The sequence below is a fragment of the Heterodontus francisci genome, chromosome 19 (genome assembly GCF_036365525.1).
Source record: "Heterodontus francisci isolate sHetFra1 chromosome 19, sHetFra1.hap1, whole genome shotgun sequence".
Classification (NCBI taxonomy): Eukaryota; Metazoa; Chordata; class Chondrichthyes; order Heterodontiformes; family Heterodontidae; genus Heterodontus; species Heterodontus francisci.
The window spans coordinates 50,331,240-50,352,523 of record NC_090389.1 but is presented as its reverse complement, the minus strand read 5'-3'; the positions used below and the strand labels follow the sequence as shown (position 1 = coordinate 50,352,523).

The 21,284-nt window shown below is 44.7% G+C and overlaps 1 protein-coding gene across 5 annotated transcripts in view; it reads right to left on the bottom strand.

The window, feature by feature from the left end:
- The window catches only part of cadpsa (Ca2+-dependent activator protein for secretion a), a 593,453-nt gene that overhangs the window by 230,410 nt on the left and 341,759 nt on the right, over window positions 1–21,284 (bottom strand). For all 5 annotated transcript variants that reach the window (XM_068051590.1, XM_068051591.1, XM_068051593.1 and 2 more), the window contains exon 9: window positions 12,152–12,218. In XM_068051590.1, the coding sequence (XP_067907691.1) occupies window positions 12,152–12,218 (67 nt within the window). The remainder of the gene's footprint in view (window positions 1–12,151; window positions 12,219–21,284) is intronic.

Below are 21,284 nucleotides of genomic sequence, written 5' to 3'. Positions count from 1 at the left end.
GAAGCCACAGCACTGCAGAGGCTTCTGCTCTCCACGGCTAGCTCTTATGATCTATTCTTGTGTCTCCCACAGGTGCAGACATTGAGCCAAGGAGACCAACTCCCTCTCGATCACCGAGCCAAGAGCAGCAGCAGCAGCAAAGCTCCGAAGAAGCACCGTCATGCCTTACAAGCGCACCATCCACCAAAGCAGATACAGTCACCTCGGTGGGTCCTCATGTGCGGTTAGATAGGGTGGCACTGGGTGAGGATCATGGCACGATTGTGCAGGAGGAGGTGCCAGAGGCAGAGGCAGCTGTGGGCAGTCCCCCTTGGAGGAGGGAGGACAGACACAGCTCTGCTCAGCTGGTCAGAGATGCAAGGCCTCAGGAGCCACTGGAAAAGAGGCTTTACCAAGACCAGCAACAGGAGATGTGCTCCCACATGTTGCAGTTCCCTGAAGCGTGCAGGGTCATGGGCAGAGAATGGAGGAGTCCATTCAACTCATGTGCGTCACCATGGCTCAGGGCTATGAGCGCATGAGCTCCTCCATTGAGAGAGTGGCTGACCTCATGGAGCGCCATATGTAGCAACGCCTGGAGAGCATGCAGGAACTGCACACTGAAGCACATGGTACGCATGTCACACTCTGTAGCCTGGACCAGTCAGTGGCACTGATAGTGCAGAGATGTTTGGAGGGGACACCAGTTGTACCCCAGCTAGTGCTCCCCTCCAGCCATCCAGAGCACCATTCAAAGGCTCAGGATGTCACCGAGGAGGATGAGGGTGCCAACCTTCATGGGGCGCCATCATTATCTTTGGCCTCCTTGGCACCTCTGACAGAGGGAGCATCTGTGCAGCAGGGAAAAGCCCTTGCAATTATTCAGGTGCAGCAGCCTCCAGCCCCCATGGGCACCTCCTTGACTAGGACGACTGTCATGTGCATCTCAGCCGTAGGTAAAGACAAGTGAGCAAACTGCCTTCTTCTCCTCCAAGGCCACAAGGGCAGCATCACATATATGTGGCCATGCACGGAGGCCACTGCGTCAGGCAGAGCACTGAGTGGGTCACTGAGGTGTCTTCTCCCTGTAACTGTTTACCGTTTTCCTTTATGAGCACAATGTAAATATTGACACTTGAAGCCAGCTGTGTGAGACTCCATTTAATAATGGTGGGACAAAAAAAGAGGTATGAAGTGGCGAAGGCGAGCAAGGGTATGTCTACGTTTATGGTGAAACCTCTGGACAGATGTGCATGCTTCATTGGTGGAACGAGTTTACATGTTCCAGACTGCATTGTCAAAGGAAGTGTTAGCACAGGCAGCTCAGAGTGAGTTCCAGGCCACGCCATTCATCCCGGGTCAGAGGGGCTCAGTTGAAATGTGCCTGAATCAGAAGATCTCTGACGTTGATGGCATTCTGAGAAAACCCTCGAGACCAATGCTAGGTTCATGCACCCCTCTGTGCAGCCGAGACACCTCGGTGTTCCGCATCTTCCCCTTCCGCCGCCTCTTCCTCGTTCTCTTCCACATCCTGCTCAGCCTCTTCCTCCAAAGAGTTGTGTCCTTCCAGGGCCTCACCATCCTCAAGGGCACACCTCTCTGGAGGGCCATGTTACGAAGTGGGCAGCAGACGACCACAATGAATGAGACTCTTGCAGCAGTATTGCATGGCGCCACTCAACCAGTCCAGGCACTGGAACTACATCTCCAGAAGCCTAATGGTGGTCCTGGTGAGCAGATGGCTTTGGTTGTATTGCCTCTGCGCCTATGTCTGGGGCTGTTGTAGAGGGATGAGTAACCATCTCTTCAAGGGATATCCCATGTCCTCTAGAATCCATTCACAGTGTTTGGGTGGTGGAGTGAAGAGCTGTGGCAGCCTGGACTGGTAGAGAGGATGAAGGAGTCATGGTAGCTGCCAGGAAAGCGAGTGCACATATGCAGGAAGCTCTTGTTGTGGTCGCAGACTGGCTGAATATTGAAGAAGTTAAGATAGTTCTTCCTGTTGAGGAATCTCACTGGCCAGTCACTGGGTGCCTTGGTGGCCACATGGGTGCAAATCGATGATGCCCTGCACCTGGGGGAATCCAGCACTGGGGGCAAAACCCTCTGCCCTCTGTGCCTGCAAGGCCACATCTGTCTGGAACTGTACACACTGTCCAGCCCGGCAAATAGAGAATCAGTGACCTGCAAGTTGCAGTGGTGTGCAACCATTTTTGAGATACCACCTAGGTCTACAGCTGATCCTTCGTAACTTTGATGGCTACTGGCAGGGCATGGCAAGCTGGGGCACCTACAGATTGGAAGGTGGCAAATGTAACCCCACTATTTAAAAAAAGAGGGAGAGAAAAAACAGGGAACTACAGACCAGTTAGCCTTACATCAGTAGTGGGGAAAATGCTAGAACACCTAGAAAGCAGAAACGGGATTGGGCAAAGTCAGCATGGGTTTACGAAAGGGAAATCATGCTTAACAAATCTACTGGAGTTTTTTGAGGATGTAACTAGTAGAATAGATAAGGGCGAACCAGTGGATATGGTGTATTTGGATTTTCTGATAAGGTCCCACATAAGAAGTTAGTGTGCAAAATTAAAGCACATGGGATTGGGGGTAATATACTGGCATGGATTGAAAATTGTTTGACAGACAGGAAACAGAGATCGGAATAAATGGGTCTTTTTCTGGGTGGCAGGCAGTGATTAGTGGGATATCAGTGCTTGGGCCCCAGCTAATGACAATATATATTAATGACTTGGGTGAGGGAACTAAATGTAACATTTCCAAGTTTGCAGATGACACAAAGCTGGGGGTGGGGGGGGTGCGGTGGGGAGAGGTGGGGAATGTGAGCAGTGAGGAGGATCCAAAGAGGCTGCAATGTGATTTGGACAAGTTGGGTGAGTGGACAAATGCATGGCAGATGCAGTATAACGTGGATAAATGTGAGGCTATGTGTTGTAAAAACAGAAAGGCAGATTATTATCTGAATGATGATAGATTGGGAGGTGCAAGGACCTGGGTGTCCTTGTATACAGGTCACCGAAAACAAGCATTCAGGTGCAGCAAGCAATTAGAAATATGTCGGCCTTCATTGCAAGAGGATTTGAGTACAGGAGCAAGGATGTATTACTGCAGTTATACAGGGCCTTGGTGAGTCCACATCTGGAGTCTTGTGTGCAGTTTTGGTCTCCTTATCTGAGGAAGGATATTCTTGCCTTGGAGGGGGTGCAAAGAAGATTTACTAGGCTACTTCCTGGGATGGCAGGATTGACGTATGAGGAGAGATTGGGTCGAATAGGCCTATATTCACTGGAGTTTAGAAGAATGAGAGGAGATCTCATAGAAACCTATAAAATTCTAACAGGACGAGACAGGCTAGATGCAGGGAAGATGTTCCCGATGGTTGGGGAGTCCAGAACCGGGGTCACAGTCTCAGGATATGGGGTATGCTATTTAGAACCGAGATGAGGAGTAATTTCTTTTTTTTAAAATTCATTCATGGGATGTGGACGACGCTGACCAGGCCAGCATTTATTGCCCATCCCTAATTGCCCTTGAGAAGGTGGTGGTGAGCTGCCTTCTTGAACCGCTGCAGTCCATTTGGGATAGGTATACCCACAGTGCTGTTAGGAAGGGAGTTCCAGGATTTTGACCCAGCGACAGTGAAGGAACGGCGATATATTTCCAGGTCAGGATGGTGTGTGACTTGGAGGGGAACTTGCAGGTGGTGGTGTTCCCATGTATTTGCTGCCCTTGTCCTTCTGGTTGGTAGAGGTCGCGGGTTTGGAAGGTGCTGTCTAAGGAGCCTTGATTCATTGCTGCAGTGCATCTTGTAGATGGTACACATTACTGCCACTGTGCGTCGGTGGTGGAGGGAGTGAATGTTTGTAGATGGGGTGCCAATCAAGTGGGCTGCTTTGTCCTGGATGGTGTCGAGCTTCTTGAGTGTTGTTGGAGCTGCACCCATCCAGGCAAGTGGAGAGTATTCCATCACACTCCTGACTTGTGCCTTGTAGATGGTGGACAGGCATTGGGGAGTCAGGAGGTGAGTTACTCGCCTCAGGATTCCTAGCCTCTGACTCAGAGGGTTTTGAACCTGTGGAATTCTCTACCACAGAAGGCAGTGGAGGCCAAGTCATTAAATATATTCAAGAAGGAGATAGATATATTTCTTAATGCCAAAGGGATCAAGGGATGTGGGGAGAAAGCGGGAACAGGGTACTGAATTAGACGATCAGCCATGATCTTTTTTGAATGGTGGAGCAGGCCCGAAGGGCCGAATGGCCTACACCTGCTCCTATTTTCTATGTTTCCATGTTACTGTGATGTCTGAGGTCTTCTGGGACGAGGGCACAGATATCTGTAACTATAAAAGGGAAGACAAACATCTTCTACTGGCATCTAAATAGTAAGCAGATAGTAAGAGGTGGAGTGGAGCCTATTTGGGGCATAGAGGGTAATATGTATGCTTAGAGTTGCAAGGCAAGGCTAATATACTTAATGTGCACTTTGCACCAGTGTTCACTAAGGAAGAGGAAAGGGCAGAGGCAATGAATAGGGGTACTAAAAAGACTGGCTATGCTTAGGGTAACTAAATCATCTGGTCTGGATGGCTTGCATCCCAGGTTGCTAAAGGAAGTGGGGGTGGAAATACCGGAAGGGCTTGCCACAATCTTCTAATTTTGCCTGGATACAGGGGGAGGTGCCAGAGGATTGGAGAGTGGCAAATAGGACACCCTTATTCCAGAAAGTGTGTAAGGTCAGTCTTAGCAACTACAGGCCAGTTAGTTTAACATGAGTGGTGGATAAGGTTCTAGAAACAATAATTAGGGAAAAAAAGATTCAACAGACACTTGGAGAGGTTTGAGTTAATTAAGGATAGCCAGCACGGATTTGTAAAAGGCACATTATGCTTGACTAATCTAATTGAAGTTTTTGATGAAGTAACAGAGGAATGCAGTGGATGTTGTTTATATGGGTTTTAAGAAAGTGTTTGATAAGGTACCACATAAAAGGCTTGTTAACAAACTTGAGGCTCATGGAATAGGAGGGTCCAATTGAATAAAAAATTGGCTTAAGAACAGAAAACGGCGAGTCATGGTAAATGGTTGTTTTTCAGACTGGAGGATGGTAAACAGTGGTGTCCCCTGAGGGCCAGTGCAGGGACCACTGCTTCTTTTGCAATATATAAATGACTTGGATCTTGGAATACAGAGTAAAATTTCAAACTTTTCTGATGGCACCAAACTTGGAGGGGTGGCAAAAGGTGAGGATGATATGAACCTCCTGCAACAGGACACAGATAGGCTATCAGAATGGGCAGACAGGTGGCAGATGGAATTTAATACTGACAAGTGTGAGGAGATGCATTTTGGCAGAAGTAGGGAAAAGCAATATATACTTAATGGCACAGTTCTAAAGAGTGTGCACGAACAGAGGGACCTGGCGGTGCATGTGCATAAATCTTTAAAGGTGGCAGGACATATTGAAAGAGTGGTTGGTAAAGCGCAAGGAGAGAGCCAACTGTGTAACAGCCCCAACAACCAATTTTATCTGCAGCACCTGTGAAAGAGTCCGTCACTCGAGAATTGGCCTTTACAGCCACTCCAGGCGCGGCTTCACAAACCACTGACCACCTCCAGGCGCTTACCCATTGTCTCTCGAGACAAGGAGGCCAAAGAGAAGGGGGGGGGGGGGGTGGCAGTGTTGGTAAAGCATATGGGATCTTGGGCTTCATAAATATAGCATTGGCAAATACAAAAGCAGAGAAGTTATGCTGAATCTTTATAAAGCTCTGGTTAGGCCCCAACTTGAGTTTTGCATCCAATTCTGGTCACTACACTTGAGGAAGGATGTGAGGGTCCTTGAGAGGGTGCAGAGGAGATTTACCAGAATGGTTCTAGGGATGGGGGATTTTAGTTACAAGTTTAGGTTGGAAAAGCTGGGGTTGTTCTCCTTAGAGGACAGAAAATTGAGGGGAGAGTTAATAGAAGTGTACAAGATTATGCCAGGCTTAGATAAGTTAGCCAAGGAAAAACTAATCCCTTTAACTGATGGTAGAAGGACTAGGGGACACAGATTGAAGGTTTTGGGCAAGAAATGCAGGGGGAATATGAGGAAGAACTTTTTTATGCAGCAGGTGCTAATGACCTGAAACTCGCTGCCCACAAGGGTGTTGGAAGTAGACAATTAATGATATCCGAAGAAAACTGGATGGCCACTTGAATGAAATAAACTTGCAGGGTTATGGGAATCGAGCAGGGAGTGGGACTGATTCGATTTCTCCATGGAGAACCGGCATGGATTCGATGGGCCAATTGGCCTCCTTCTGTGCCGTAAATGACTCTGACTCTATCTGCCTGGAGAGTCACAGTCTTCCGTGGCACTGATTCTCAGTCATTTCCAGTCGCTCCGTCTTCAGTGGCAGATCTTTTGTGTTCTTCCTGCCCCTTGTCTATCTCCTCTGCCCTTCCTGTGGAGGGTGTTGCTCCTCATTGCCACTGGGCCCAAAATCTGAGAGCAGTGCCCCCATTGTCAGCTGCTGCCTTCCTTCTGCTCAGGTGGCTGCAACCCCTCACCAATTGTGTTTGGCAGCCCTGTTCCCACCTCCTATGCCCCCACGATGCCAGGAGGGTGATTACCTCCTGCACTGCCTGAGTGCTGACTGCCCACTCTCCCCACCACCTGCAATGAGCCAATGGTACCTGTATCCCCCTCTGCACCTTTCATGGGGCGCTGTTAATTTGTTGCTGAGTATTTCCAGCATTTTCTGTTTTTGTTTCAGATTTCCAGCATCTGCAGTATTTTGCTTTTGTCTTTAACAATCTTAATTGACCATTGTAATGGACTGGGTGGAATCAAGGAGCCACACTCCCCCCACCATGGTGAAATTGGCCAGCACCAGTAACAGTGTCAGGAAAACGGCACACCAGCTGGTTCCGGTATTTTTGATCCCTGCCAACCTCCATTCCTGCCCCCAGTGGGACCTGAAAATTCTTCCCCTGGGCTCTAAAAAGCAGAAAAAGTCACGTGGTCTAATTTTTAAAAACGACTTACATTTTACTCATGGCCAGACTGAAATTAACAGATTGGAACAAAATTCAAAATAAGAAATAATTACAGTAACTCAGCTGGTGAAGAATTTGTCATGTTTGGAATCAATTTGTTCAGCAGTCTGGGTTTCACATGAAACAATTCCTGAAAACAAAGCCATTCTTTTCTTTACTATGTTGTATAATGTAATAATTTCCTTTTCACATCTTTCTAGCAGTTGACAGTAATGTATGAGATGAACTAGGTGGTTTAGAGCAGTTTTTGTTTCTGTTTTTCTATTTCTTGAAATTTTGTTATGTATGTTAGACTTCACCTCAGACTATCTGACCTGAAGAGAGTGTTTAAAATTCAGAACAAAGGTATAGGTCACATTAAAGGCATGTTCTGTGTAAATCTGAGTTATCCTAATAGGTGATACTTTATATAAAGGTATTAGTTTCAAGGTATTTTAGACATGGAAAAAAAAGCCTAAGTTTACCTCTGGAAATTGGCAAACACAGTAACCATGAGGCCAATTTTCATCCCATCTGCCAGACGGGAAAAGGGTAGTTGTGTGATTATAATAGCGGCACAACACTTACCACCCCGTTCTTGACGAAGTTTGGGTTGCAACCATTTAGGTTGGGGCCTTGAAATGAGCTGCCCAGGCACATTACTGGGAAGAGGCGGGCGCCTAACTAGCCCATGCAAATCGGGGACTTATGACATAATTAGAACCCTAATATAATTTTGAAGTATCAATGGTGTGTGCCATGCATCCTTCATTCATCGATATTTAGCAATGAGCAGCTTATCGGGTGTTCACTAGCAGTAATGCTGTGGAACACTCAAAAAACCTCACAAAGTTTTTAAATGGTTTTTGTGGAATCAGCAGGAGTATTCCTGGACTCACAAAAAATCAACCCATGTAATGCCTAATCTTCCATGACCCTCCCTTGAGTTTGCCTCCTCCCCAATTTAACTGGTCTTGACTGGTTGCACTCCATGATGGAGTCGTTGGATCTTTGGCTGCCTCTAATCAACGAGCTGCTCCAAATATCAGTTTGCCAAAGGAATGGTTTTGATGCCTCATTATGATGGGCCTCAGACTGCTTCCATTGGGCAGGTGGACAGGCTTGCTCTGCCCACTTGATGGAACAGTGACACAAAGGTCTTCTCCTATTTCTGTACAGAATTCCTTTGTGTTGAGCAGCATGAGAAACATCAGTGCTCAGATGGGAGGACTTTTCACCTCGTCATCAAGTGTCAGTATCAGATATTCCCAGTTAGGCAACAGAATTGGTCAGCTGCTGGATACAGCTCCTTCTATTCTTCCTAGGCAACAAATCTTAACCCCTAAAAGCAGAATTCCAACCATACTGGAGGAGGGTTAATTTTTAAATTTTCCTCAGCAGCTGTTCTGACATACTTGCTAAATGAGATTGCCAATTTCATTTTAATTTATGCCAAGTTATGGGTAGTTTGTTGCTGTAGGCTCATGCCCACTAGGAACAGAGTTGTCTGCCCAAACACATTTCATTTAGGACCCTGACAGCTGGCAGAGAGAGAAGACTCTGTCAGTCTAGGCTATGCTCAAACCAGAGGTGTCCTGTGCAAAAACCAGTTTGCAAAAAATATAGAAATCATCTATTGCATTCGGCTCCATCTCCTCCACAATCACCCATTCAGAATATATGATATTTAGGGGAATTAACAATTTAAAAAATAAACTTAAATTGCCTCACCTTTTGCATTCAAGCCGAAATATAATGAAAATGATAAATTATTCTTTTGGGGTATTATAAGTTTGTGATTGAACAGGAGATTGAACTAAATCAATTCATAGTTAAATTTGGTAACTATTTTTGAAATTGCTATTAGATGTTCTCAGTGATGTCATTAAATGAATTCCATATTATCACCTCTTCATCATTCATCTGTGCTCTTACAGTTAGTGTGTGATATGCTTTCTGCAGGGTTCTCAAGTGTTTGTCTTGAATAGAATTACATATAATCTACAGCAAAGAAACTGGCCATTTGGTCCAACTGGTCTATTCTGGTGCTTACAATCCACACAAGCATCTTCTCACTCTAATTACCTGTTCACACCCTGCCCACGTATCCCTCTATTCCCTTCGCTCTCATGTAAGCATCAAGCCTCGTTTTAAATACATTAATGCTATCAGCTTCAATCACTCCATGTGGCAGCAAGTTCCACATTCTCACCCCTCTCTGTGTAAAGAAATTGCTTCCAATTTTTTCTTTGATCTGCTTGTGGCTGTCTTATATTTACGCCTCCTTCTTCTGGATTCACTAATTAGTGAAAACAGTTTCTCCATATCAACCCTCTTGAAACCCTTCATAATTTTAAACAGCCTCTGTCAGGTCTCTTCTTAGCTTTCCCTTCTCCAGAGAAGAGATGAGTCCTACTCAATCTTTCCTGATAGCTGCATCCCCTCAATTCTTCTTATAAATCTTTTCTGCTCTTTCTCCAGTGCATTTATATCCTTTTGGTTTAAAGGAGCCCAGAACTATACACAGTACTCAAGTGTGGTGCAACTTGGCTTCTACATAAATTTAGCATTACACCCTGCTTTTGTATTTTATTCCATTCTGTTTGCACTCTTTGTGGCCTTTTCAACTTGTGTTGCTACTTCTAGCAATTTATGTATCTGTATTCTTAAATCTCTATACTCTTCCACCCCATTTAGTTTCTTGCCTTCCAAGAAATAAGTGTCCCCCTTATTCTTCCTACCAAAATGAAGCATGGCACAGTTTATTATATTGAATTTCATTTGCTACTTATCCACCCACTCTGCACACCTGTTAATGTCATGTTCTGATGAAGGGTCACTGATCTGAAACGTTAACTCTGCTTCTCTCTCCACAGATGCTACCAGATCTGCTGAGTATTTCCAGCATTTTTTGTTTTTATTTCAGATTTCCAGAATCTGCAATATTTTGCTTTTATATTATTATGTTCATACCTTCCTGTATTTTGATGCAGTCCCGCACAATAGCTGTTATTTTTAGCTACCCGTGGACAAGTTTAACTCAGAAAACGGAAGTATTCTGTCGAAAATCATTTATGTATATGGTGAACAACAGTGATCACAGCATGGATTCTTGCAGGGCACCACTTCCCACTCTCTATCAGTCTGAGAAACCTACCTTAACTCCTACCCTCCATTTTCTGTTCTGTAACTATCTTTCAATCCAATCTGTTACTTGACCCCCGACAACACACTTCCGATTCTCTGTCATGAGTCTCTTATCTGAAGACCTTCTGAAAGTTCATATATACTGCATCAACTACACTTTATTATTTATGTTAGATCTTCAAAGCAATAATATGATTGATTAAACAAGACCTTCCTTTTACTTATCATTGCTGACAATTTTTCTTACATTGTCCGTCTTGAGATGTTCTGTTATCTCATCTTTTAGGCAAGGTTCACTGATGTTAAGCTAACTGGTCGACAGTTCCCTGGATTAGTTGCATCTTCCGTTTTAACAATAGGAATTACAATTTTTGTTCATTCCATTTTCTATTGAATTTTGTATCTGGATGCTAGTACGACTACTAGCTCCTCCCTAGTTTCTTTGACGATCCACGGGTGCAATCCATCTAGACCCGGTGTTTTGTCCTTCTTGAGATTTAAATAGTGTGTCTAGTATCTCCTTAATTTCTATCTTAACAACTGTAGTATCCCTGCTGACATCTTCTACTGTTACTATTTCCTCTTTGTCAGCCTCTTTGGTGAAAACTGAGGCAAAGCATCTATTCAGTATTGCTGCCCTTTCAGTATTATCTCCTGTGAGTGTATCTTGGTCACCCCTTAATGACTCGATCCCTATTTTAATTCGCCTTTTGTTACGTATAAGTCTATAGAACACTTTACTATTTATTATTATATTCATTGACATTTTAATTTAATATTTCCTTGTTGCCTTCCTAATTGTCTTTTAACCTCTTTCCCAATTCATCACATTCCCTTTACACATTCTCTCCTTTATTATTTATGCACTTTGTGTATGTCTTTTTCTTTAGATTTAGTAATATTTATTATCTCACTCGTGATTTATTCTTATTTTAATGCAATATATTTCTCCTGAACTCTACCGATCTCTCTTTAAATATTTCCCATCGTTGTTCTAACTCTTTGTCAATAGTATTTTTCTCCAGTTGAACTTCTTTATCTCCATCCTCAGAGTTAGTTTTAATCCAATCTATTACTTTGGTCTTTGTAATATCTGGATCTCTCCCAATCATTATCTTAAACTTTATATTGTGATTACTTCTCTGTAGCTGTTCTCTCATTCTTACTTCTCTCTTATCTGCTCTGGTTCATTCTCTATTATTAAGTCTAGCAGTGCTTCCAATCTTGTTGGGCTTCTGATATATTGGATCAGAAAGGGTTTTTTATACATTGTGTAAAAAGCTCCATCCCCTTCGCACCTTTCACTACCTTTCGCTGTCAATTTACATAGGAGTAGTTGAATTCCCTCCTAATCATGGATTATGTGTTTTTTCTTTAGTTATTTCATAAATTTGCCTACAAAAATCTCCTACTTCATGTTCACTATTTGGTGATCTGAAGCATACCCTTAATAGTGTGGCCAATATCTCAATCCATAAGAATTCCATTTGTATCTCTGTTAGTTACATCCTTTCTTGTTACTGCCATGATGTTATTTCTGATTAACATAGCTACCCCACCACTCCTTCCTTCCCTATCATTTCAAAATACATTATAGCCTGCAGTATTTAATTGCCAATCCTGTCCTGTTTGCAACCATGTTTTTCTTATCCCAATGATATCCATTTCCTCACTTTTCTCTCTTAGCAATAGAACAGCACTTCCAAGCCCTCACACTGTTTCTGGCAGCCAGCCTTGTGGACAATTCTTGAATTTTAGCCAAACACAGCTGAGTTCCCATATACTTGCTACATACTATTACAGCTGACAGTCAGATGGCATTTTTAATGTGAGCAAGTGAATGAAAATACTTAAAAGTGATATGGCGGATTAATAAATAATAAATATTTGGCAGTTTGTTTTTAGCAAATTACATTATTAATTTACGTTCTTAATTCTGAAGAACGATGAAGTCAAAGGCACTTGGAATATTCATTTTCATTTACCTGCACGAGAACAAAGAATCTTTTTTTCCATCTTTTCCAAACATTTTTACCGATGGTCCATAAATACCTAGAAAAAAGCCACAGAAAAGTAAATTCAGCAACAGATTTTAAAAGATGAAGCAAAGCTATGAAAGGGTTAGCAAGTGTTTCATTTTAAATGCCGAGTATGCATTTAACAATCCAGTGTTGGACACCTTTATGAGAAGGCAGTGATTAAAATTTTTCAAACAAACTAGCAGATCTTCCCTGGAATTGTATACAGCATGTCAAATGATGGGCTGGATTTTAAAGCCCCTTGCTGTCGGGAACATTGGCTGGGGGTGGGCAATGAAGATCGGTGCAGGGGAGGCCCGCCATCGACACCGAAGGTGACAGGCCCCTTGCCGAAGTCGGCGGCAGCGAGACCTAGTGGCGGCCACCCCACCGCACAGCGATGGGACCCCCATTTAAATATGTAAACTAATTTACATACCTGATTTAATGAGGGTCCCATCGCCTCTTTGATCACAGCACAAATCTTCATTCGGGTGGCTGACAATGCCGTGCCTTCAAATCCCTGTTCGGGGAAACGTGGCGCGACACCTGTGGGGAGAGGGGAGGAGGATTTGTTTCTTTGCGAGGGAGTGGGGGAGCGAGATTAAAACGATACGGATTGGTCGAGGGGTGGGGGAGGTAATGGGAAGGGGTAAAGGGCAAAGTCGCCGAACGTTGGAGAGGGGGGAAAGGGCAAATACTTAGTATTCGCATTCTGGAGCAGAAAAGGGCACAAATGGTCGGAAATGCCATTGGGGGTGTTGGGAAAATGCATTCAAAGATTATGTAACTCTGTTTTGTTGCAATGTAACTTATCTGGTCCTTTCATTTTCAAATGTTCATTAAGGGCTGTAAGCCCTTTAAAAATGGCACTGGTGCCTGCGCATTTGCGCCGGACGCCATTGCCTGCGACGGTTTGCCCGCCCCCTCCACGTCATTGCGGGGGTTGGACATTTGAAATCAAGGCGGCTCTGTGACACAGTGCCCATGTGGGCGGGGTGCATTTTTTTTACGTCCGCAACCTACTTTGGTGGCAGACTCTCAAAATGCAGCCCAATATGTTATGCATTACACTCCAGTCATAAAATAACCTATTGTTCTGCTGCTGCTTAGCGTGTTTAGCCAGGCCTATTCCATTCAGGCCACAAAGTCTAATCGTTGTAATTAGGAGACTGTAATGCCAGAAATTAGAAGTGAGACACATTTGGCTGCCTTTATTTTTCTCATTTGTATTTTTGAATGTGAAAGACTCAATATTGTTATATAGATAAATATACAGACAGAAAGAGATGAAGTGATGGCTATATAGATAGATAAGGGATCAAAGATTTGAAAATGTAGCAAGCTCATAGAGATTTATTAAAATGTAGGATTTTCTTTTGAGATTTACATTTTGTCCAATTTCTCTCCTCACTGTCTCTCTGTAGGACATCTCCAATTTGGAGCCCAAAACCTTTTGATGAGTGGGAAACTGAGTGATGTAAAAGAAAGAAGAGAGAAAGACTTGCATTTATATAGCACCTTTCACGACCACCGGATGTCTCAAAGTAAAGGCCTGCTCGGGTCTGCAAAGAAAACCCAACCCGAGCCCAACAGAACCACATCCGACTCGAGCCCGAACCGCCCCGAGTCCTTCCTTTTTTTCTGGCGCCCGACCCGACCCCACCATCAGTTAACTAACCTTCCGTTTTTCACTTTGTTGCTGATCTGCACAAGCTTAAAATAACTGTAACAAAACTACCTATCGAGGCCAAAAATTAAATTAACAGTGGAGCCACTTAACTGTGATAGAGTGTGTCTGACCTGGCCCAACCCGAACCCGAACACGGAAGTGCAACCTCAGCCGACCCGAATCTGACACATGTCGTCGGGTCCATCGGGTTCAGGTCGGGTAGCAGCCTTTATTTCAAAGTGCTTTACAGCCAATGAAGTACTTTTAAAGTGTAGTCACTGTTGTAATGTAGGAAGCACAGCAGCCAATTTTGTGCACAGCAAACCCCCAAAAACCGCAATGTGATAATGACTAGATAATGTTTTTTGTGATGTTGATTGAGGGATAAATATAGGCCAGGAAACCAGGGATAACTCCCTTGCTCTTCTTCAAAATAGTGCCATGGGATCTTTCACATTCACCTGAGCAGGCAGATGAGGCCTTGGTTTATCATCTCATCCAAAAGATGGCACCTCCAACAGTGCAGTACTCCCTTAGTAATGTACGAAGTCAGCCTTGATTTTTGTGCTCAAGTCTTGGAGTGGGACTTGAACCAGGAACCTTATGGTTCAGAGGCAAGAGTGGGATCCATTGAGCTACAGCTGACACTTAAAAGTAATGTTAAAAGAAGTGCTTCCTGCAATTCTACATGTTATTAATTCAAGTGCAACAATCTGTTTGAGTTCATTATATCAGGAAAGTGGCCCTAAGACCCAGTGAACATGACAGCAGTTAATACTAGTAAGAACACTGCACTGCGCCACAGAATGTCTAGTGCCAATTTTAACGACCGGCGGAAGAGTGGGGGTTTGGGGGGGGTCATGGGCAGAGTGCACCAGCTGGCTGTCAATTCTTGCCGTCATAAAACTCTAACCCTTTTGAGGTTCGGTCCTCAGTTATATCCCACCAAAAAGCTACAGGTGCTAACCTCTGCAGCTCACTTGTTTGGGAGGGCTGGAAATAGACGGCTTCCATTGCAGGGCTTCAGATGAGGCAATCGCAGAGGAGGCCTTCTATGGGCTGGCAGAAGCCCGGTGCTTTTTTGGGGGGATCCACTCCTGCTCCCAGCCAATAAATAAGATGAAGCATTTCCTGGCCCGTTTTGTGAGCGGCCTCCAGCAGTTCCTTGACGGACCACTGATTAGACAATGACCGCTTGGTAAAAATTTGCAGAGCATTGCAGCGTATAGTCAGACCATTTGTATCTCATCTGGACTCCAATTTATTTATTACATGTAGCCTTCCACCTGAAACAGGCACCTACTTAGACCATCTATCTCAGGTCCCCACACAAGAGGAGGCCTGAGTGGCAGTGTGATATGCAGTAAATAATGCAATGCCATTTTTGAACTGTTTACTTCAGGCAAAGGGAGTTAAAGTTGGCCCTTATGACATCTTTAGCAACGTTCAGTACTGCGCCTGCTCCAAAGCGAGCATCACTGCCAAGATAATTTTGTTTCGTATACTACAAATCTGAATACTTTTGTGGTGTAAATGTGATGAGGACACACTGAACGTCAAATGCAAAATTTATGGCCTGCTGACACTCTGTTTGTGATTCAGACTCCAGCAGGAGGTTACTGCAGGATCTGGCATAAGAAAGATAGATCATTGGTAGGAATTCACACTTAACAGGAAATGGCTCAACAATGATTTATACAATTGACCATCATCTGCAGGGTTATTGAATATTAATTTGCCATAGCTTGCTGATAGCCATTAAAAATCATCAAATTTATTCATTGGAATAGGAGTTGTGCCCTTTCAAGTCCACACCTCGGTACTTACATATGAGCGTGTGTGTCAGAAATGACACTGTGGCTCAGAATAACTTGAGAAGGGCAAGTCATCTCAAATTCAAATTCAACTTCACATCACTCCATTGTGAGACAGCAGAGGACAATGCCACACCTCAAATACGTATTGTTGGCATGATGCTATGTTGGTACAGGGAGCTCTGCTTTATGTTCCGGGTTTTTATTTTGTCAGTTTCAGCATCTCAGACCACTGCACTGGTGTGTAACGAATCTGACAGCCAACACCCACCCGACTGCTCTTTGTGACAAGGCCTTCAACTCTCACTCCTATCCAGTTCCCTTTACAGGCTTCCGACTTGATTTCTAAAGAGAGTTACAACTCACTTGGTTTTAGATTTTTTTAAAACACTACATATCACTGCAGGAGATGCCGTGGTTGAACTCTGTGTCACTAATCCACTTCTTCTTGGCTGTTCCCTACCTTTGGCTCATTCTGTTACACTGAATCCTCCCTGTTTCCCTCCTATTTGTGAGGCAGCAGTCATTTGATATCAAATAAAGCTGAATTCCATCAAATTGGAAATACTCTGTAGAAATGCGAGTGTTGATAAGAGAAGATAAACATCAGTGAACATCTGGAGTAATGTCACATCCGCACTGTATCCTGATCAGCTATTCTGCTAATGTCATATGGATAGCATTCATATGTACCACGTATTCCAATTTATAACCCATACACATACTTTAAGATGCATTTTTAACACACTTAGCTATCTGGAAGGTAGGCATTTTTCATTAATAAGCTTCTTGATAGCATTATAAATAGAATATCTACCTTTTTAGATTATACAAAGCTGTCTAGAAAAGCAGATTATAGGCATCATTCAAACAGATTGTCATGCATTGCAACTGAGTGAGGTGAACAATTATTATTTAGCATCCCTGCACTAAAAATAAAAAATATGATGGCACAATGCATAACATTATTATGAAGCAGGAAAAAGAGATGGGTGTGATAATTATCAGATGTTCAAATTGTCAATGTATTTTCTGCAGCAGTTGCCAAAACCTAATAGTCTATTGGGGCATATGAGGTGATTTACAGAGATAATATCCAAAATAGGTTTATTGATGCACAGAGATGCATTTGGGAGATCCCATTTGGAGTATTAGGACGTATTTTTGAATCATCACCACTGATGATGTTGGCATGGAATGGGCACTCAGGAGCTGCTCAGGAAATAGGCAAAGGATCTGATTGCTAGGTCTCGGCTCGTACTGTGCAACGCATGCACACACAGTGGAGGCAGAGTGGGAAGTGTAAAGCTCTCACTAAAAATAGGGAAGAGCCTCATTAGAATATTAAAATCATAGAAAACAATATGCATATCATTGACAGTAATTTTAATATTGTATTGCAGCTCTTGCCTATTTTTGGTGAGTAGAATGCGTTGTGCATTAGTACCACATGTATAAGTTGGGTTTCACAGGAAGATCTCTTTGGCACTTATGTGAAGTCAGCATTAAAGGGATTTTCATGATTTTGCAATGATAGAACCAGGAACTAAAAATTGAGTGCTGCAGATTTGATCTACAGGGGATTTTCACTGCAAATATAATCGCATCCATGTAGCCATTAAGATTGTCATTGTCACTGAACACATGGCCGGTGTCTTGAAGCAGTGCTTTAGGTAGCTGGACAGATCTGGTGCCTGTGCTACAATACAATCCTGGCAAGTTTCCCAAGATTATTGTTGTATGCTGTGTGCTGCACAAATATATCACCCAGAGGTATAACTACAGAGCTGGGAGTCACAGCCAGGACCTGAGCAATCTGAGGACAAGCAGCCAGAAAAGATTCTTGCTGAAGAATATTGCAGGTAGCTACAGCCAAACACCAGGCTCTTATAGCCGAAGCCTTCAACCAAGTACCATCTGCCCAATATATTAGTGTTCCTCTGCTTTCTTTCTTTCCTCTCTAAATCTGCACTATGCAATGAATACAAAAAAATCTCTCCCGAAAATTGTATCTGTACTAATTCGAAAACCATGGGTCCCATTTTCCTCTCCTGTCAAAATCATATCCTACATCATCCCCTAAAACTTTCTAGACACAGATGAACAAATTTCAACCAAGTTTAATTCTGCATTGCGTGCACTTAGTGCTTTTTTACACTGGTGTATCCCTTTGGCGACCGAGTATGATTTCTGCACTCTAAAACCTAACATAGTGTTTTTTTCTAGGTGTTCCCCCAGTTGCAGTATCATTAGCTGCTGGGACTCAGTGGGGCCCCTTTGGGATTGAAGTGGATCACTGTCGCCTTGTACTAAGCCATGAGTTGGCTGTGCAACTACTTGCTCCACATTCAATGTTGCTGCTCACTTTCTGTCACATTTAATGTCATTCGAGTAGGAAAGCTGGAGAAGCTTGACATTACGTCACCCTGAGAGGAGGCAGCCTCAACAATGCCTTCTCCAGCCATGCTGCTCCAGCTGCTCAGTCCCTCAGTATGCCCAGTGATTTGTGTAGCAGAACAAAAGGGGGGAATGAGGACAGTGAGATCATGTATAATGGCTTTCTTCAACCCTGCATATTGGAAGCCACCAGTTGGAGTTCAAGACTTCAATAATGTGAACAAGAGATTGTCTCACTGTGCTGCATACTAGTCAACAGAACTTCTAGGGTTCCCAGCACAATCTGTAATGGCTGTAGGAAATGTTAGTGCTTCAGACAGCATCCTTCTTTTAAACACAGGGCTTGTGAGGGTGGGATCCTTGAGCTCGCCAGCTGAGGAATGTATCTGAGCTGTCCCTGGAGCCAACAGATGCTTGCTCGTCTTCTATCTCCACTACCAACTCTTGATGGCACATAGTTTGTGCTTTATGCAGTGAATACGGCTCATCCTTTTAAAATTATTGATAGGATTTGACACTCCAGCTCCTCATTCAGGTGAGCAAATGTAAAAAAAAACTTACCTTGTAGGTTGCAGGCTGTCCCAATGTCTGCTTTATGCTGGCTGCCTCAGTCCACAAGCAGGCATTTGACCCCTCATTTGCACATGTAAAAGGTCTAATGCCTTAATGCTTGCTTCAGGTGCAGACTCTGGATGCCTATTTTCTTCCTTCACCAATATGGCAGGTGGCACACAGCGAGCCGGAAATGTATGCTCATAGCCTGATCACCTTATTGGGAGCTTAATATGTCAGTTAGCACCCAAAAGACAGGTGCTGCATGGCTAAATTTATAGACCACGCTGTAAGATCCTGACTTAGTGCCCCCCACCCCCCACTTAACTGGATTGCCGTGTGGTACACCCAATGGGGCTGAGGTTCCCTGCCATGCCTTTACTTCCTAGACTGTTACCTGGAAACACTTATCAGCTACTTGCCAATCGGCTTCTTCCTTACAACAGTGAATACATTTCAAAAGTAATGAAGAGCTGTAAAGCTTCGGGACTTCCTGAGGTTGGGAAAGGTGCTATATAAATGTAAATCTTTCTTTCTTTAACACCTCTTAACTCTGACGTTTTTGCACCTCAGCCCCCAATAGTATTGAAGACCTGTGCTCCAGAAATTGCCGCACCCCTAGCCAAGCTGTTCCAGTATAGCTACAACACTGGCATCTATCCGGCAATGTGGAAAATTGCCCAGTTATGTCCTGTACATAAAAAGCAGGACAAGTCCAACCTGGCCAATTACCGCCCCTTCAGTCTACCCTCAATCATCAGCAAAGTGATGGAAGGTGTCATCAACAGTGCCATCAAGCAGCACTTGCTTAGCAATAACCTGCTCAGTAATACTCAGTTTGGGTTCCGACAGGGCCACTCAGCACCTGACCTCATTCCAGCCTTGGTTCAAACATGGACAAATGAACTGAACTCAAGAGGTGAGGTGAGAGTGACTGCCCTTAACATCAAGGCAGCATTTGACCGAGTATGGCATCAAGGAGCCCTAGCAAAACTGGAGTCAATGGGAATCGGGGGGAAACTCTCTGCTGGTTAGAGTCATACCTAGCGCAAAGGAAGATGGTTGTGGTTGTTGGAGGTCAATCATCTGAGCTCCAGGACATCACTGCAGGAGTTCCTCAGGGAAGTGTCCTTGGACCAACCATCTTCAGTTGCTTCATCAATGACCTTCCTTCAATCATAAGGTCAGAAGTGGCGATGTTCGCTGATGATTGCACAATGTTCAGCACCATTCGTGACTCCTCAAATACTGAAGCAGTCTGTGTAGAAATGCAGCAAGAACTGGACAATATGTGCTGGAAGCTCCCTAGGAAGCTCCCTTGCTGTTCAACTCTATCCATGGCCATCTGCTCCCATCCCTAACGTTTTCTCCCCCAATCTGCCCTCTTAAACTGTTTAAATTCCCCTGGCTCTTTAAATCAGTTCATTTTAGCCCTATCTAAAAGTTAACAGTTAGTTTAGTGTATGTTACCTGGGCCCACTGCCCTCCCCCAGCCACACCTGCTCTTTGTTTTCTCAATGAAATTGATCCGGATGAAACTGACGAGCACAGCTGCCGAAACTTCAATCTCCGATCCTGCTGTCTTCACAGTCCAGAGTGTCTGCAGCCACGGCATGCGGTAAGTCCATTGAGGTGAAGAAGGAGCTGCGGGACCCGAGAGAAGTCCTGAGAAAAGGTGCCCCGAACACCCAAAACATCCACGAACGGCCCCCCCGGCCGCAACTTCAAAGCGCCCGCGGGAGATGGCTCGGAGAGCATCTGCAGCGCACTGTCGGCAATGCTGCATGCCTTTATTTAAACCACTGCAAAAAAAAACCCTTAGCAAATGTAATCACCTCTAAGTCTGCCAAATGATGCTTCACCTCCCGAAGGACGTGGATGAGCTTTCCGGACGTCGATGGTGGGCACTGAGGAAATGGCTTATTACCTGCACCAGATTCCACCCCCCCTCCCCCCCACTTTACCCCCCTTCCACCCCCCCCCACCCCCGTCCCCTTCCCTGCTCCACCCTCTCAGCTCACCCCCTCACAACCCCGTCCCAGCCCGCCCCCCCCTCGCACCATCTTCACCCCGCACCCCCTTCCCCTGCACCCACCCCCCCACCCCCTCCCTCTACCCCTCCCCCTTGCATCCCCTCCTCCCACCGGCACCATCCTACACCTGTGTAGGGGCCCCAACAACCCCACTGCCTTGTGGGCGTCTCGGGAGAGACCAAGGCTAAGGGAGTAAACCCTAACAGAAAATCCGGAGCGGAACCCCGTAGGCGGTCATGTGTCACCTTTGGCATGTTTCCGGCAGTTCCTGCAGCCATACTGGTGCCAAACGTCGTGTCCTGCACTCCTTTGGACCCCACCAGAAAGGCCGAGAGGGGGGTTTTGACGACTGGGCAACTCTCAACCTCCATAAATTTGCCCAGGCATGCGCCATGGAGAGGTCACTCCATAGTTGCCTCACAGCGACTGAAACAACACGGAAGGCAGCAGTTACGGGTTATAAGTCCAGATAAATTGGCGTAGAAACTGGGCGCCACGGGTTGCCTTTGTCGGTGGGAGAGGTCATTGCACCTCACTGGACAGCTACCGCCCGCCTCAAACCGGGCAGCCCCCGGTCAATAAGGTTCTGTCCCGCCACAGTCTGCCTGCTTCAATGGGTGCTTGGAGCTCAG